Genomic DNA, 19,541 nt, shown 5'->3' with positions numbered 1-19,541 from the left:
TTGTAATGCTGAGATTGTGGGCAATTTTGTTCAACAGATGGGAATGGAATAAATATATGCTAAGAGTGTGGAGCTTGTGGTGGAAGCTAAAAATGCTTTATTCCTATGAATGTTTAACTGAAGGAAATTGTGGCTCATCCAAGGATAGATATTGGACAAGCAAGAGACTGGATAGGTAAAGAAAGCTGGTGGAGAGGTAGAACTAGGTGGCATCAGCATACACGTGGAAGCTGAGCCTTCTGGGGATATTGTCAAAGTGAGAACATACAGATGAAGAACATAAGGGAACTGAAAAGAAACCCTTTAGAGCTTCGAGAAGTACCATTGCAGGACCTGAATAAAAGCCATGGACGGAAATACTGAGGCTATGTTTTGATGAGTGAGAGTGAAACCATATTTTTAAGATCCAAACGTTTAAGCCAAAGATGTTTTTTTGTGCGAAACCTAAAACTTGGATTTTTTCATTAGAAAATCATATTTACCAAAAGTTAAAAGAACAGGAGTAAATGAATACTTTAGCAAGCAATGTAAACACAATCTGACACACTTTACATGCAGTTTAGATACATAAGAAGAAAATCTAGGTTATCTTACCTTTGGTACTATATCCATTCATTACTTCAGATACGGTAAATGTTAACAGAAACATCCAGAACATTGCAATCATCCTGCAATTCAGATTAAAATATAAGAGCATAATTTGTCTCAGCCCTATATAACACATAAATAGAACCCAAGACAGCGACACGGTCTCTACACAACTCTCTGGATTTTGTTACATTGACCTACATGTAAAGTTTATGATTGCAGCATATGCTGATGTGACACTGCTATTCAAGATCATAAACCGCTTCTCATTGACACAGAATGCTGTCCTTCATTCATTACTGACACTCAGTAACACCTACAAATTACATAATGCACACTGGTCCCAAGAAGGAAAGCTCAGTGAAAGGAATTAGTAAGCACATTATACTGCAAGTTTGGACGTACTAAAATTTGATGAACATTCAAAGTTGCATTCATCTCACAAAATAAATAGAAGCTTTAATTTATTTTCAGTGCAAATGTTGCGTGGGTGATAATGGGCGGGATTCTCCGGTCCCCCGACCGTGTGTTTCTCGCCAGCGCTCCATTTGCTAGCGACAGAGTCTCTCTGCCCGCTGCTTGTCAATGGAATTTCCCATTGAAGCCACCCCACAATGCCGGGAAACCCAGGGTGGCAGTGTCTACCTGCAGGAAAAGAGAATCCCAACAGCCATAGAATTCCGGCCAACATGTCAGTGACAGGAAGATAATGAGAATACACTCTTCATATGGTGGCTAGATCTTGTAATCAAGGAAATGTGTTAGTCTGTGTGGTATTATCATGTATTGCAGCACCCGAGAGGCTGAAGTCCATTGGTTAAACCTGGGGGTTTACCATTGGCTGTATAGTATGTAGCTCCGCCCTGATAGGCAGGGTATAAGAGTCGGTGCTGTCCCAGCAGCCCTCATTCTGTACTTGAGTTGCTGGGGAACAGTTCTAGTCTATTAAAGCCTTCAGTTATGCTTTAACCTCATCTTTGCAGTTATTGATCATGCATCAATTTAATAGACTACAACTTAAGTTGAAAGGATGGATCTCCAAATCAAGCCGGAGTGTCTGCAACGCAGTCCCCATGCAGCGAACTCAGCGGCAATTTTTAAACACTGGCTGGTGTGTTTCAAAGGCTACCTTGAGACGGCTGGAGGCACACCCTCGGGGGAGCAGAAACTGCATCTCCTGCACTCAAGGGTAAACCCTGGGATCTACACCCTCATTGAGGAGGCGGAAGACTTTGATGCAGCAATCGAAATTTTAAAAGGACATTATATCCGCCCGGTAAATCAGGTCTACGCACGTCACCTGCTTGCAACTAGACGGCAAAGCCCCGTGGAATCGTTGGAGGAGTTCTACCGCGCGCTAACGGTGCTGGGCAGAAGCTGTGGCTACCCGCAAGTTTTGGCGAACGAGCACACGGAACTCCTAGTCCGGGATGCCTTCATAGCAGGTATGAGCCCCTCAGAGATCCGGCAGCGTCTTTTAGAGAAAGACACCGTGGGACTTAGAGAGGCACGGGCCCTGGCAGGGTCCATGGATGTTGCCTCCAGGAACGCACATCCTATGTGCCCAGCCGCGCGGCGACCCCCTGGGCAGTGTGGAATCCCGCAGCGGCAGCCCCACAGACTTTCCCCGTGTCCCCGCAGGCCTGCGCTGTAAGGCGGCCCGCCAACTAGGCTGGGCCCCGCTGTTTCTTCTGCGGGCAGGCAAAGCACCCCCGCCAGCGCTGCCCAGCCTGCACCTCCACTTGCAAAGGGTGCAGCAAAAAGGGCCATTTTGTGGGGGTCTGCCAGGCTTGAGCGGTGGCCGCGGTCTCCAGCGACGACTCCGGACTGCCACAGCGAACGTCTCCCAGGGCCCCAGGCAGCCAGCAATCACCGCCACCCCCGTATCCTAGGGCACGTGCAGCCCACGGGCGCCGCCATCTTGTTCCCCGGACACCACGCTGGACGGATGGGCGCCGCCATTTTGTTCATCCCCGACCACCATGTGCGACCCTGGGAGACGCCATCTTGGATGGGGCCCCAGGACCCCAACCCAGCCGACTACACACTGCCCAATCAAAATTCACAAATACTGCGTCTGGCCTCGGTGACTCTGGACCAAAATCGACCTTGAACACTCCCAACAGCAACGACGACGGTCTTCATCAACGGCCACGAGACGTCCTGCCTGATCGACTCTGGGAGCACGGAGAGCTTTATTCACCCCGACACGGTAAGGCGCTGTTCACTTTTTACCCACCCTGTAAATCAAAGAATCTCCCTGGCCTCCGGTTCCCACTCAGTGGAGATAAAGGGGTTCTGTCTAGCAAAACTCACAGTCCAAGGAAGGAAATTCAACAATTTCCGCCTTTATGCCCTTCCGCACCTCTGCGCGGCTACACTCCTGGGGTTGGACTTCCAAAGTAATCTGCAAAGTCTGACCTTCTAATTCGGCGGCCCTATACCCCCCCTTACTGTCTGCGGCCTCGCGACCCTTAAGGTCGACCCGCCTTCCCTGTTTGCGAACCTCACCCCGGATTGCAAACCCGTCGCCACCAGGAGCAGACGGTACAGTGCCCAGGACCGGACCTTCATTAGGTCGGAGGTCCAAAGGCTACTGAGGGAAAGGGTCATTGAAGCGAGCAACAGTCCCTGGAGAGCCCAAGTAGTGGTGGTAAAGACCGGGGAGAAACATAGGATGGTCATCGACTACAGTCAGACCATCAACAGGTTTACGCTGCTGGACACGTACCTCTCCCCCGCATATCCGACCTGATAAACATGATCGCGCATTATAAAGTCTTCTCCACGGTGGATCTCAAGTCTGCCTACCACAAGCTACCCTCCGCACGACCGACCGCAACTACACTGCTTTCGAGGCAGATGGGCGGCTCTTATCATTTTTTAAGGGTTCCCTTCGGTGTCACTAACGGGGTCTCGGTCTTCCAACGTGAGATGGACCGAATGGTTGACCGGTACGGCTTGCGTGCACGTTTCCGTATCTCGATAACGTCACCATCTGCGGCCATGACCAGCAGGACCACGACACCAACCTCCAAAGATTTCTCCAGACCGCTAAAATCCTTAACTTAACGTACAATAAGGATAAATGCGTATTTAGCACTGACCGTCTAGCCATTCTCGGCTATGTAGTGCGAAATGGAGTTATAGGCCCCGACCCTGAACGCATCCGCCCCCTCATGGAGTTCCCCCTCTCTCACTGCCCCAAGGCCCTGAAGCACTGCCTCGGGTTTTTTAGTTACTACGCCCAGTGGGTCCCTAACTACGCAAAGCCCGTCTCCTGATTGAGTCTACAACCTTCCCCCTGTCGATGGAGGCCCGCCAGGCCTTCAGCCGCATCACAGCAGACATTGCAAAGGCCACGATGCATGCCATTGACGAGTCCCTCCCCTTCCAGGTCGAGAGCGATGCGTCCGACGTAGCTCTGGCCGCCACCCTCAACCAAACGGGCAGACCTGTGGCCTTCTTCTCCCGTACCCTCCATGCTTCCGAAATCCGCCATTCCTCAGTCGAAAAGGAGGCCCAAGCCATAGTAGAAGCTGTGCGACACTGGAGGAATTACCTGGCCGGCAAGAGATTCACTCTCCTCACTGACCAACGGTCGGTGGCGTTCATGTTCGATAATGCACAGCGGGGCAAGATAAAAAACGACAAGATCTTGCGGTGGAGGATAGAACTCTCCACCTACAACTACAAGATCTTGTATCGTCCTGGGAAGCTAAACGAGCCTCCTGACGTCCTGTCCTGCGGCACATGTGCCACCGCACAAGTGGACCGCCTCTGAGCCCTCCACGAGGACCTCTGCCACCCCGGGTTCACTCGTTTTTCCACTTTGTTAAGACCCGCAACCTGCCCTACTCCATCAAGGAGGTCAGGACAGCCGGCCAGAGAGGGCGCACCTGATAAAGGCTTCCCGTCCCTTTGAACGCCTCAGCATGGACTTCAAAGGCCCCATCCTCTACACCGACCGCAACACGGTATTTCCAGAACGTGATTGACGAGTACTCCCGGTTCCCCTTCGCCATCCCCTGCCCAGACATGACCGCAACCACCGTCATCAAGGCCCTCCATGGTATCTTTGCACTGTTCGGTTTCCCCGCTTACATACACAGTGATAAGGGGTCCTCCTTTATGAGTGACGAACTGCGTTAATTCCTGCTCAGCAAGGGCATCGCCTCAAGCAGGACGACCAGTTACAACCCCCGGGGAAACGGGCAGGTAGAGAGAGAGAACGGAACGGTCTGGAAGACGGTCCTACTGGCCCTACGGTCCAGGAACCTCCCAGTCTCCCGCTGGCAAGAAGTCCTCCAGGGGGCCCTCAACTCCATTCGGTCATTGCTCTGTACGACCACCAAACAGACACCTCATGAACGTCTCCTCGTCTTCCCCGGAAGTCCTCCTCTGGGACCACGCTCCCAACCTGGCTAGCGACACCCGGACCCATCCTGCTCCGAAAACACGTGCAGGCGCACAAGTCGGACTCGTTGGTCGAGAGGGTCCATCTGCTGCACGCTAACCCCCAGTACGCCTACGTGGCGTTCCCTGATGGCCGGCAAGATACGGTCTCCCTACGGGACCTGGCGCCCGCCGGAATCCCACGCGCACCCCAACCACCACCCCCACTCCCCCTCTCCTCAGCACCTCACAGGAGGGTCAGTCCTCCCGCCACTCCTGCCTGGGCCCTCCCACCCACCGACGCCCCCTACAGGCGCCCCACTCCCAGGTCAACCGTTTTCCCCACCAGCGCCGTCTAGGGGTGACGAAGCTGCCATGGAGGCCGAAGCCATGCTCCCGGAGTCGCAGACGCCTGGACCCCCACCGGAATCACCACCGAGGCCCAGACAATCCCAGAGGATGACCAGGGCACACGACCAACTGATTGCTTCATCTTAACCGATCTGTAACTGTAAATAATAAAAACATTAACTGTATATATCTGCCATGACTGTAAATATACTCTAAACACTGTAAGGAGGTATCACGGTACCTCCATATCTGATCATACCATGTTGAATACAGTTGTAGCCGCTGGCCACCATCCCCGCCGGTCTCTTTTTTAACAGGGGGTGAATGTGGTATTATCAGGTATTGCAGCACCCGAGAGGCTGAAGTCCATTGTTTAAACCTGGAGGTTTACCATTAGCTGTAGAGTATGTAGCTCCGCCCTGATAGGCGGGGGTATAAGAGTCAGTGCCATCCCAGCAGCCCTCATTCTGTACCTGAGCTACTGGGGAACAGTTCTAGTCTATTAAAGCCTTCAGTTATGCTTTAACCTCATCTTTGCAGTTATTGATCGTGCATCAGCCTGGCTATGAAACAGAAAACAAAGATCAGCAGTTACAGGTCATTCCTCAGGCAGGCAGAAAACAGGAAGTGGTGTTCCTAGGAAACTACTGCTGAGATACTATTTGTAATATCCCGCAAGGGGCCTATGGGGTGGGAATCCTTGCGGAGTACGAACTCCCCCACTAGGGCGGGGTATCTCGTTTACCTTGAGTATATAAATTCGGCCAGTAAGGCACCGAACAGAGAAGTACCCGGTAACGGTCTACCGGGTAGTGTAAATGTATATACTATTTGTAAATAAAACTTTGGTTTTACTTTTACTCGGTTTGGAGTAATGTCCTTAATTTGTAATTTAAAAAAAAACTTTGAGTACCCAATTATTTTATTTCCAGTTGAGATGCAATTTGGTGTGGCTAATTCACCGAACCTGCACATCTTTTGGGTTGTGAGCGTGAAACCCACGCAGACACGGGGAGAATGTGCAAGCCCCACATGGACAGTGACCCACAGCGGGATTCTCTGATCCCCCACCGGGTCGGAGAATCCCCAGGGGATGGCGTGAATACCGCGCCGCTGCACCATCGCCGTCTGCCGTATTCTCCGCCGCCGGTTTTCAGGCGGGGGCGGGGATCACGCCACGCCAGTCGGTGGCCGCCCCGATGTGCCGAGTGGCTGTCGGTTTCTGGCCAGTCCCGCTGGCGTGAAATGGGCATGGTCCCACACGGCGGGGCCTGGCTGGTAGGCCGGCTGGTGCAGTCCTCGGGGCGGGGGGGTGCAGGCACAGGGGGATCCGTCCCTGGGGGCCCATGGTGGCCTGGCCCGTGATCGGTCTGCCCGCCCGATGGCTCCATCATGGCATGGGCAGGAATACGCCGGGCGGTCTGCGCATGGGCTAAACCACGCTGCGTGGATTCTGCGCATGCGCTAACCCGCGCCGGCCCTTCGGCGCCAGTTGGCCTGCCGCCGGAATGGTTCGCGCAATTTCTGTACGCTGGCGTTGGGCCATCGGGGGATTCGGGAGAATCCCGCTACCAGTGCCGGGATCGAACCAGGGTCCTCAGTGGCATATGCAACAGTGCTGACCACTGCGCCACCATGCCGCCCTATCCTGCATCCTTATTAAACTATTGCCTCACATTTATACAAACTTGAGAATTAGAAATACAATATCAAAATTTGTAGATGACTCCAAATTGGGGTATGTCGTCAATATTGTGGAAACCCAGGACAAATTACAAGAAGGCATTAAATGGATTAGATCGAAACACCCTGAAAGATGGGCATAGGAATCGTAATGTAGAATTAACGCCCTGCTGCTGATTTTGCACTGCAGGCAGCACATCAAGTTTCAGGATGTCTCTCTTTTCCTCCATGTTTTGCATCAAGAACTTCAGTGCATTGCAAGAATGCATGCATGCTCTCTTGCATGTTCAGCCATTGCTCAAAGTATCAAAGGTCAAATTTAGTCCTCATCTAGTTGAAACGTAGCAATGCTGTGGAGTGGAATACATTTACCATTCAGCATCAGTGACCCAGGTTTAGCACAGATAGCTGCAGAGTAAGCTCCTGTTTACTTTCCCCTCCAATGTGCCTAGGCCATGAACAAATATCTCCTTACTGCGCCAGGTGCATGTTTCCATTTTCCATGTCTAAGCATCCATCAACTTTAATGCCACAACAGGTGTTGTTTTGTGTTAATGACACAAAACCATTGGGAACTGAACTGAAACTGTGAAATCTCAAATCAAATAAGGTCCTTGCAGTCAGTAAACAGCAGAATCTTTCATCCTAATAATCTGGGGAAACTCCAACCCAGGTACAGAGGGGAGAAAGAAATGTAAAACCCACATCCTTTACCAGAATTTAAACATACCAAGTAGCTAGTCTACTAAGAATTAAAATCTACTGTAATTACTTTATTGGTGTTCTTTATTAACTTTAAAAAAATGTAAGAATATTAAACATATTTTCCTATATTCTGTAGTCTGAGACATGACTTTCTATGTGAGGATGTCTATAGAAATATAAATTATTGTTGAAAGTGTTAATGTCAAATTTGCATTGCCATAAAAGCGACATGTAGCAGGCTGCTACCAAATAAAAAGGTGAGGTCTGTGGTTGTTGCAAGGATCTGCCAACTCGGATAATGGTCAGGGGCACAGATATCTGTTCCTAGACCACATATTTGTGCTATAATTATATCTAAATGACCTATTTAACTAGACTTGTAACAGTTAGTAGCATCACAAACTTGGAAAAGTTTAAACAACTGGACGAGATTTCACAAACTGCTATTTCTTGACCCATCCTTCAGATAATCTGTATCATTTTTAATCTTTATATCATTATGTGGACTATTCTAAAAATGTGTAGCATGACGGAAGGAAGGCGAGGAAAACACAAGAGAAGAGGAGGTGGTGCGGAGGGGGGGGGTAACGGGGGGGTAACGGGGGGGTAACCCACCCTCGACCTGAAAATAAAAGCAAAACACAGCTGAAGCCAAAGGGGGTGTGGGGGGTGGGGGGGGGGGGGGTGGTGGGGGGGAGTGGGGGGGGGGGGGGATTAGTGCAGGTAGGAAAAATGTGATGCATATATACAATTGTTCATAAATATGAGAAATGCCAATAAAAAGACTTTTAAACAAACCTTAATCAAGATAGTTGATAATAGTTAAAATAAGGTTTAACATTAACATTTTTTATTCTTTCACGGGATTCACGTGGACATTGTTGGCTAGGCCAGCATATTTTTGCCCATCCCTAATTGCATTTGAGAGGTGGTGGTGGTGAGACACCTTCTTGAAATGCTTCAGTCATCTAGTGCAGGAACACCCATAGTGCTGTTAGGGGAGTTCCAGGACTTTGACCCAGCAATAGTGAAGGAATAGCAATCTAATTCCAAGTCAGGATATTGTGTGCCTTAGAGCGCAACTTGCAGATGGTGGTATTCTCAAGTGTCTGCTGCCAGTAATAGAGCAAAATTATTTTTTGAAAATATTTTATTGAGGCTATATATGACAAAACAAATAACACCCACCCAATCAACAACCAAGCCCAGCCAAAGTGGCTTACATACAGTTCCCCAACTTCCCTTTCCCACTATTTCCCTCCTCATCCAGCCCCCCATGCCTCCCTCTTTCCCATTACCACCGCCCCCCTCCGCCCCCCCCTATATCTGCTGACAGTTTAATTTTCCCCAAGGAAGTCGGTAAATGGCTGACACTTCCGGGCGAACTCTAGCATCGACCCTTTCAGGGCGAACTTGATCTTCTCAAGCCTGAGAAACCGGGCCATGTCACTGACCCATATCTCCGATTCAGGGGGTTTCGAGTCCCTCCACAACAATAACATCTGTCTCTGGGCTACCAGGGAGGCAAAGGCCAAAACATCAGCCTCCCTCGCCCTGGACTCCCGGGTCTACCAACACATCAAAATTCGCCACCTCTGGACTCGGAACCACCCGTACCTTCAATACCTTTGACATGACATCGGCAAATCCCTGCCAAAATCCCCGAAGCCTCGGCCATGCCCAATATGGACAAGTGCCCTCCCCCGCACCTGTCCTCCCCTTCAAAGAACATGCTCATTCAGGCCACAGTCATGTGCACCCTGTGGACCACCTTGAATTGTATCAGGCTAAGCCTAGCACACGACGAGGACGCGTTGCATCTACCCAGGGCATCCTCCCACAATCCCGCCTCTAACTCCTTACCTAATTCTTCATCCCACTTTTGCTTCACTTCCCCTCTCGGGGCTCCCTACCATTCCATGAGCTCTTTATAGATTTCCGAGACTTATAGATTTCCTTCCCCCCTCCCGTTTTCGCCACTACCTTATCCTGTATCCCCTGGGGCGGTAGGTGTGGAAAGGTTGAGACCTGCCTCTGCGCAAAGTCCCTCTCCTGCAGTTATCGGAACCCATTCCCCCCGGGGAGCTCAAATCCTCCAAGCGGAAAAGCTGCCGTCAATAAACAGATCCCCAAACTGCTCGATCCCAGCTCACTGCCACCTCTGGAACCCCCCATCTAGCAACCTCCCCCCCCCCGGTGCAAACCGGTGGTTGCCACAAATAGGTGTCCATACCGACGGCCACTCCACTCCCATGTGCTTCCACCACTGTCCCCACCCCCTCAAGGCCACCACTACCACCGGGCTTGTGGAGTACCGAGAACAGCAGAGATGCCGTTACCAGTGCTCCTAAACTTGTGCCCCTACATGGGGCAGCCTCCACCCGCTCCCACACCGACCCCTCCCCCACTACCCACTTCCTGACTATTGCTAAGTTCGCCGCCTAGTAGTAGTTCCTGAAATTCGGTAGTGCCAGCCCCACCTCCCCTCCACCCCACTCCAGCAGTGCCTTCTTTACAAACGGGGTCTTACCCGACCATACAAACCCAGAGATCACTGCATTCACCCTCTTAAAGAAAGTCTTAGGGATAAAAATTGTCAGACACACAAACAAACACCTTGAGAGAACCGTCATCTTTACCGTCTGCACCCTCAACCCCAGTAACAACAGGAGCATATCCCATCTTCTGAAACCCCTCTTCATCTGCTCCACCAATCAAGCCAAATTCAGCATGTGTAGCTGTTCCCATTCCCGCGCCACCTGGGTACCCAAATACCGAAAGCTCCCTCCCACCACCTTGAACGGCATACCCCCCAATCTCCTCTCTTGTCCCGTCGCCTGAATCGCAAAGACCTCGCTCTTACCCATTTAAATTTGTACCCCGAAGCCGGCCGAATTCCCCTAGGAGCCCCATAATCTCTCCAATCCACCCCCCCCGCCCCCCCCCCCCGCCCCACACCCCTCCGCCCCCAAGCGGGTCAGATATATACAAAAGTAGATCATCGCATATAACAAGACCACGTGCTCCACCCCCCACACCCCCTGTACTTCCCCTGCCAATCCTTTGAAGCTCTCAGGGCCATCGCCAGAGGCTCTGTGGCCAAGGCAAACAATAGTGAGGAGAGTGGACATCCCTGCCTCGTCCCCCGGTGCAGCCTAAAATAATCCAAGCTCACTCGGTTCGTCCGCACGCTCGCTACCGGTGCCTGGTACAACAACTGGACTCAGTCCACAAAACCCTGCCCAAACCCAAACCACCCCAGGACCTCCCACAGATACTCCCACTCCACCCAATCAAAGGCCTTCTCCGCAACCATGGCGACCATCACCTCCACCTCCCTTCCCTCAGAGGGCATCATAATCACGTTTAGCAGCCTCCTAATGTTCGCCGCTAAATGCCTCCCTTTCACAAACCCCGTCTGGTCCTCTCCCATCGCCCATGGCACACAATCCACATCGAGGTTCAGGATCGCGCGCTAGCGGGAGAATGTAGATGAATGGAAATAGGTCTTAATAACTCATTTGCATACATTTAGCAGGATCAGGATCAGAGTCACCGGTCCTCCATGATTCTCTGAACCCTTGGGCCAGGAATCATGTCGTCATGGATCACTTCCGATATTTACCAGCACGGGCCTGACATGATGGACCTCGCAGTGGGCCAAGTAGGGGACTTTTCCCCCAAGCTCCATCCGAGGCCCCCCCGCCAATGCACAACCTCCCCATTTCTCCTCTATGAGACCAGCCTCCTACGTCCCCTCCCAGGGACCCCCTTAATAGGGAGACCCCCCCCCCCCCAGGGAACGCATGAATAGGGAGACCCCCCCAGGGACCCCATGAATAGGGAGAACCTCTTTTCAGGGACCCCATAAATAGGGAGACTCCCCCCCCCCCCCCCCAGGGACCCCATGAATAGGGAAACCCCCCTCAGGGACCCCATGAATAGGGAAACCCCCCTCAGGGATCCCAGGAATAGGGAGACCCCCTCAAAGATCCCATAAATAGGGAAATCCTCCCGGGATCCCCTAACTGAAGGGAGGATCTGTGGTGGGTCCCTCTAGTCAGGGGTTCTTGCAGGGGACTCTAACTAGTGGGACCCCCTCCACAAAGACACCCGAACTAAAGGGACCCCCCATAGGGCTCCTTTGAGTGAAGGGCCCCCCTGCAAGAACCCCTGACTAGAGGGACCCACCACAGATCCTCCCCCCTCCCCCCCCACCCCCCCGCCATCCCACAGACACCACCCCTCCCTCCAATCTCCCCAGAAAAGATACCTGTATCTGGAAGCTAGAGAGCAGTCCAGAAAGGGGCAGGGGGAAAATATACAGCTGTAATACTTACGTGGAGGCTCCATATGTCCATTCCTCAAAGGTGAACAGCTGTGACCTGTGTTTCAACCCCGCAGATCCATTAACTGCTCGCCATTCATAACTTTCATATAACAGGACAATAATCGTTATTGTCACAAGTAGGCTTACATTAACACTGCAATAATGTTACTGTGAAAAGCCCCTAGTCGTCACATTCCAGAGCCTGTTCAGGTACACAGAGGGAGAATTCAGAATGTCCAAATTACCAAGAGCACGGGCGGCATTCTCCGACCACCCGCCGGGTCGGATAATCGCCGGGGGGCGGTGTGAGTCCCACCCCTGCTGGCTGCCGAATTCTACGGCGCCGGAGTTTTGGCAGGGGAGGGAAGTCCTTCCGCACCAGCTGGCGCGGCGCCAAACACTCTGGTGCCGGCCTAGCCCCTGAAGGTGCGGAGGATTCTGCACCTTCGGGGCGGCCCAACGCCGGAGTGATTCACGCCACTCCTCGGTGCTGGAGTGGCCCGCCCCGTCAGTTCGCGGAGAATCCCACCCCATGTCCTTTGCGACTTATGGGAAGAAACCGGAGCACCCGGAAAACCCCCACGCAGACACAGGGTGAATGTGCAGACTCCACACAGACAATGGCCCAAGCCGGGAATCGAACCTGGGACCCTGGAGTTGTGAAGCAACAGTGCTAACCATTGTGCTACCATGCCGCCCAGCGGTAGTAGTTCTAGTAGTGGGCTGTGATTGACAGATTTTCCAATCCAGCTGCAGCCTTGATTCATTCATTTCCCTTCATGGATTATTTTACAAATATTGACCACTTCAAAGAGTGGTAAGTGCATTCCAATCACACCCACCCACCCCGTTTTAAAGCTGACCAATAAAACAGTAATAACTGTAACACCAAACAATAAACCAGACCCAGCCTCATTTACTCCTCTCACATTGCATGAGACCAGTATGGCCGTGGGGCACCAAGCACCACCCCACCCCCACCATGGTCAGCCATATCCAAATCCAAGCAGACTCCACCAGGTCCTCGTCTCGCCTTCCTCCCGAGTCCTCCAAAGATGTCTGCTGCCACCCCCCTACTCCATAAAGAAACCTTCCACATCGGCAAACCAGCCAACCCCTGCATCCCCTCCCCCAACCAAACACAGAAAATTCCAGTGCCACAGGCTCGCTGTCCAACCCATGCTAAAAACAAAGAAACCCGTTAAACCAGAAAAACAACCCCCCCACTTCCACGAACTGTCATTTCTGCTAGCCAGGTGGCCCCCACCTGAAGCTAAAAGTCCTTAAACCCTGCCCCACCCTATCACTTTGTAATCCTAAACTCCACAACTCCGCCCCCGCTCTTCCCCCATCACCCCACCCCCGCGCTTCCTACCCCATCCCATACATGTGAATACCCTGTACCGATACTCCAAACTCAGGGCGGCAAAAATTACCAAACTCCACTGTTGCACAATAACAATACAAAGCGGTAACAATAATGCAAACCCGCATCCCCACTGAATACAGGTCCACAGTTCGGTCTTGCAGGTGAACCCACCCCATTAGCTCTAGTCCTCAAGTGTTCCCCAGTCCATGGTCCCTTAGAAAGTCACTCGTCTCCTCTGACATGTTGAAGTAGAACTCCTTTGCCCCCTGTGTGACTCACAAGTGAGCCGGGTATAACATCCCGAATCGCACCTTGCCCCTGAAGAGAGAAGCCTTGGCCTTGTTAAATCCGGCCCTTCTCTTGGCCTGCTCTGCGCCCAAGTCCGGCTAGGTGCAGATTGCATGTCCTTCCCAGGTACATTTCAGAGTCTCCTTTACCCACCTCAGGATCCTTTCCTTGTCTAAATACGGCTGAAGCAATACGATGATTGCCCGTGGCAACTCCCCAGCTCTCGGCTTCCTGCTCAATGATCGATGGGCCCGATCGACTTCTCCCTCAGTGAACCCGAACAGGTGCCAAATGTGTGGCGACCAGGGGATTTTCACAGTAACCTCATTGCAATGTTAATGTAAGCCTAATTGTGACATGACTAAAGATTATTATTATTATTTCTGTCCTCACTATTATTGATCTGGTAGGTAGATTTAGCCTTTTCTCAGGTTACAAATTCAATTTACAATGTCTGCCATTAGGTAGTCTTAAAGTTAGACCTCCCCTTAATTTTCCACTTACGTGGTCCCCTTCAAGATTACTCCTTTGGGTATTGTGGTTACCCCTTCCTTTGAACATTTGTATGCGGCAAGCTTCCTTCCATTAAGACAATAAGACACAGGAGCAGAATTCGGCCATTCGGCCCATCGAGTCTGCTCCACCATTCAATCATGGCTGATATGTTTCTCATCCCCATTCTCCTCCCTTCTCTCCATAACCCCTGATCCCCTTATTAATCAAGAACCTATCTCTGTCTTAAAGACACTCAGTAATTTGGGCTCCACAGCCTTTAACGGCAAAGAGTTCCACGGATTCATCACCCTCTGGCTGAAGAAATTCCTCCTCATGTCTGTTTTAAAGGATTGTTCCTTTAGTCTGAGATTGTGTCCTCTGATTCTAGTTTCTCCTACAAGTGGAAACATCCTCTCTTCATCACTTTGTCCAGGCCTCGCAGTATCCTGTAAGTTTCAATAAGATCCCCCCTCATCCTTCTAAACTCCAACGAGTGCAGACGCAGAGTCTTCAACCGTTCCTCATATGACAAGCTCTTCATTCCAGGGATCATTCTTGTGAACCTCCTCTGGACCCTTTCCAAGGCCAGCGCATTAACTGCGTCTATTAAGTGGGACCTGCACTGTTGGTCCTACTTGCCGTGGTTAGGCAGGATTTTATTGATTCAGATGAAAGTTCTGCCTAGGTTATTGTATCTTTTACAGATGCTGCCAATCTTGTTGTCTATTAGGGTCCTAAAGGAAATCAATGGGATGCTTCGATCATTTATACGGAACAAAAGGAAACCTTGCTTGAAATTGGCAAAGCTGCAGCTCCCTGCCTCAAAAGGGGAATTAGGGATGCCGAATATTAAAATGTATCACTTAGCCTTTCATCTTAGATTCATAAAGGAATGGGTCAGAAAGGACCCCTTCTCCATTGGCTTTCCATTGAAGCAGGCCAGCCACACTCCATCCTGGCTCTGTTGTTTTGGGGGGTTTTAAGGCTGGGTCTGCCAAGTGAAAATCCTATAATTATCTATTATACTAAGAGCATGGGGGATGGTCTGTCAGCTAGAAAGGAGGTCACAATTAACTTCCGCTCTCTCTCTCACATTCAGGGCAACCTGGAATTTCCCCCAGATCTCATGGATCATGGGTTCAATATCTGGAGAGATAGAGGTATTTGTAGGCTGGCGATATGTTTAGTGGTGCTTCCTTGTCATCTTTTGAGCAGCTGTGCCAACTATTTGATAACATTAAATATTCCTTTTTAAAATATGTGCAACTTAGAGACACAGTCAGTATTGATGAGGAAACCTGGGGTAATATATGGGAAAATGTCAATAAAATTTTAGTCTGAAATGGAATGAAAAGGACTCAGTTCAAACTATTACACCGTCTGCATATCACACCGAGCTTGAGACACAGGTTTGACCCGTCTATATCTGCATTGTGTCAAAAGTGCAAGGTAGTCGAGGGAGACTAAAAACACTGAGTGTGGTGTTCTGTCAAAGTTAAATCCTTCTGGTATTTTTTATGAATGCATTATTTTGGGATGTGGGCTTCACTGGCTCGGGCAGCATTTGTTGCCCAGCCCCAATTGCCTTTGGGAAGGTGGTGGTCAGCTGCCTTCTTGAACCGCTGCAGTCCCTGAAGTTTAGGTACACCCATTATGCTGTTAGGGAGGGAGTTCCAAGATTTTGACCCAGCAGCAGCGAATGTATGGGCGATATATTTTCAAGTCAGGATGGTGAGTGACTTGGTGGGGGGGGGAACTTCCAAGTGGTGGTGTTCCCAGGTATCTACTGCCCTTAGCCTTCCAGATGGTAGTGGTCATAGGTTTGAAAGGTGCTGCCGAAGGAGCCTTGGTGAGTTGCTGCATCTTGAAAAGGGTGCACACTGCTGCTACAGTGCGTCGGTGGTGGAGGGAGTGAATGTTTGTGGAAGGGGTGTCAGTTAAGTGTCCTGGATGGTGTTGAGCTTCTTGAGTGTTGTTGGAGCTGCACTCATCCAGGCAAGTGGGGAGTATTCCATGACTTGTCTCTTGGAGGTGATGGGCAAGCTTTGGGGAGTCAGAAGGTGAGTAACTTGCCGCAAGATTCTGAGCATTTGACCTGCTCTTGTAGCCATAGTACTTATTTGGCTAATCCAGTTCAGTTTCTGGTAAATGGTAACCCCCAGGATGTTGATAGTGGGGTATTCAGTGATAGTAATGACATTGAAAATCAAGGGACAATGGTTTGATTCTCTCTTAATGGAGATGGTCACTGCCTGCCATTTGTGTGGTGCGAATGTTACTTGCCCAAGCCTGGATATAGTCCAGGTCTTGCTGCATTTTCAGGTGAACTGCCTCAGTGTTTGAGGAGTCACAAATGGTGCTGAACATAATGCAATCATCAGTGACATCCCCCATCTTTTTTCTTTTAAATCTTCTTATTGGCATTTCCCATATTCATAAGCAGTTGTATATATATATACATCACATTTTTCTTGCCCGCGCTAATTTCCTTTATTATACAGAGAGATGTCATAATATATACCAGTATATTATGGTGCAGACCCACACACACACTGATGGACATGCAGTGGGACCAATCAGTATACACAACACCGCAGCCAATCACCAGTGAGAGCACACGCACTATAAAGACAGGGGACAGGAGAGTTCCCGCTCATTCTAGTAGCAGCCAGCTCGGAGCACAGAGCTCACAGCCTGCAACACAGCCATTCACCATGTGCTGAGTGCATCACCTGGTTAGGACGAGGCAAGGGTCAACAGTTAAAGCTGGTATTGCTCAAGTATGTTAATATAGTTAACCTTATAATAAAATAGAGTTGCACCACTTCCAGTGTTGGTGACCTGTTTGTGATCCAGAACACCCAACACATCATGGTACAAGGAGTGGTTGCATACTAGCAGTTCTGATACCCACCTGCAACTAATCAGCATTCCGGCATCCTGAAGTATGGAGAACATCAACCCGCTGCCGCCGCTCCGCATCGGCAGCAATCTCAGGGTCAATTGGAAGATTTTTAAACAGCGCTTCCAGCTCTTTCTCGAAGCCACGGACAGGGAGAACGCCTCGGACACCAGCAAGATTGCTCAGCTCCTCTCCACGGCCGGGCAACACGCCATCCACATCTTCAACTCCCTCACATTCGCAGACGACGAGGACAATACAAAGTACAAGACGGTTCTCCTCAAATTCGATACCCACTTCAGCATAGAGGTCAATGAAAGCTTCGAAAGATACCTGTTCCAGCAGCGCTTGCAGGGTAAGGACGAGCCTTTCCAATCCTTTTTAACACACCTCCGCATTCTTGCGCAGTCCTGCGGCTACGGGCCCACCTCCGACTCCTTGATACGCGACCAGACCGTATTTGGTGTTCTGTCGGACCCCCTGCGTCAACAGCTCCTCAAAATTAAGCAACTCACCCTAGTGACTGCCATTGAGACCTGTGTCCTGCATGAAAATGCCACCAGCCGGTACTCCCACATACAGGTGGCTGAAACGGCGCGGCAGGGTCCCCACGAGGCGGAACGGGTCCAACCACTGAACAACTCCAAGGTTGCAGCCTGGATGAGGGCGGCCATTTCGCGGGCTTTTTGCGGCCTCCCGCGCTTGTACGCGGCAAACGAGGGGACGGTGACGTGGAGGAATGTGATGCACAGGCGCGCACCACGCAGGACCGAACGGCGCATGCGCGGTGGTGCAACGAGCATACTGACGTCACGACGTGCGGCAACTGTGGCTCCGCCCATTTAAAGCGGCAATGTCCTGCAAAATCGTGACAATGCTTACGATGTGGCAGACTTGGCCACTATGCTGCCTGCTGTCGAGCAGCTTAGCCTGCCAATTCGCATCGCTTCAGCCAGCCTCGCAGGAACGTTCAGGCAATTCAACCCACGTTCACTAAGTCCGATTCTGACTTCCCGCAGATGAGTGGCACTGAGGACCCGAGGGAGCCTTTTCGAGTCGCAGTTATAACAAAGAAAAGGCTGTCCCCGAATCAAAACCACCAGCCGCTCTCGGTGCACAGCATTGATCCAGATGACGAGTGGTGTGCCACCCTGACGGTCAACCAGAATTCGTCGCCCACCTCAGAGACTTGACTTATGAGTTTTACAATGTTGGACTCTTTGATCTGTTCTGTTATCCTGTTTCATCGTTCCAGTTTGTATATAATGTTCATTTCGTTGTTGGTGTGACACCCTATTTCTCTGCACCAGGCACCTTCCCGTGTAAATAGATTAGCCTCATGTACATAATCATGTAAATAACATGCACACACATAGTCAGGTGAATGAAATGAAAATGAAATGAAATGAAAATCGCTTATTGTCACAAGTAGGCTTCAATGAAGTTACTGTGAAAAGCATTCACTACACGATATTTACTGTCACGCAGGCACATGTTCTTTATATAAAAGGGGGGATGTCATAATATACACCAGTATACACACACACACTGATGGACATGAAGTGGGACCAATCAGCATACACAACAACGCAGCCAATCACCAGTGAGAGCACACGCACTATAAAGACAGGGGACAGGAGAGTTCCCGCTCATTCTAGTAGCAGCCAGCTCGGAGCACAGAGCTCACAGCCTGCAACACAGACATTCACCATGTGCTGAGTGCATCACCTGGTTAGGACTAGGCAAGGGTCAACAGTTAAAGCTGGTATTGCATTTACCCACAGTTCAAGTTAATATAGTGAACCATATAATAAAATAGAGTTGCATCACTTCCAGTGTTGGTGAGCTGTTTGTGATCCAGAACACCCAACACATCCAGAGGTTTAGTTTGTCCTTCGCATAACTGACCCTACGTGCATTTTGTTGCTCTCTGGATCGGTCTATGGTTCCTCCCCCTTCCCCATTGTCCCCCCCCCCCCCCCCCCCCCCCGCAACCTCCCTCCCTCTCCGCCCCCTGGCTTCGGCTGTGCTTTTCTTTTCTTTTTCCGGACAGAGTAGAAAAAAAAAGAGGGGGCTCATCTCTCGTGGTTTCCCCAACTTCCCCCCCCCCCCACCCCCCCCACCCCCGGGGTTGCGCAGTCCTTTGGTACCTCAGCTATCTTGGTGTTTTAAAAAAAATTCTTATTAGGTTACTCCTCGTTGCTGGCCTCGAACAGGTTTTGGAACAGACCGACAAACTGTCCCACCTATCCAGGAAGCCTTCCTCTGACCCTTGGGTGGCGTACTTAATCTTCTCCAGACGGAGAAATTCCGAAAGGTCAGCGAGCCAGTCTGCAGCTGTGGGTGCTGCTGCCGATCGTCAGCCGAGCAGGATTCTCCGGCGTGCGATTAGGGAAGCGAAAGCGAGGGCGTTGGCCCCCTTCCCCATGTGTACC

At 50.8% G+C, this 19,541-nt stretch overlaps 1 protein-coding gene across 1 annotated transcript in view; it reads right to left on the bottom strand.

Moving 5' to 3' along the window:
• Positions 1-19,541, bottom strand: part of LOC140391770 (interleukin-18 receptor 1-like) — a 102,151-nt gene that overhangs the window by 67,271 nt on the left and 15,339 nt on the right. Inside the window, exon 2 of the mRNA XM_072476631.1 lies at positions 595-668. Within this exon, the coding sequence (XP_072332732.1) occupies positions 595-667 (73 nt within the window). The 5' untranslated portion in view covers position 668. The remainder of the gene's footprint in view (positions 1-594; positions 669-19,541) is intronic.

This window comes from Scyliorhinus torazame, chromosome 15 (genome assembly GCF_047496885.1).
Source record: "Scyliorhinus torazame isolate Kashiwa2021f chromosome 15, sScyTor2.1, whole genome shotgun sequence".
Taxonomy (NCBI): Eukaryota; Metazoa; Chordata; class Chondrichthyes; order Carcharhiniformes; family Scyliorhinidae; genus Scyliorhinus; species Scyliorhinus torazame.
Note: the sequence above shows the minus strand (reverse complement) of the source record. Positions and strands in the feature narration are given on the sequence as shown.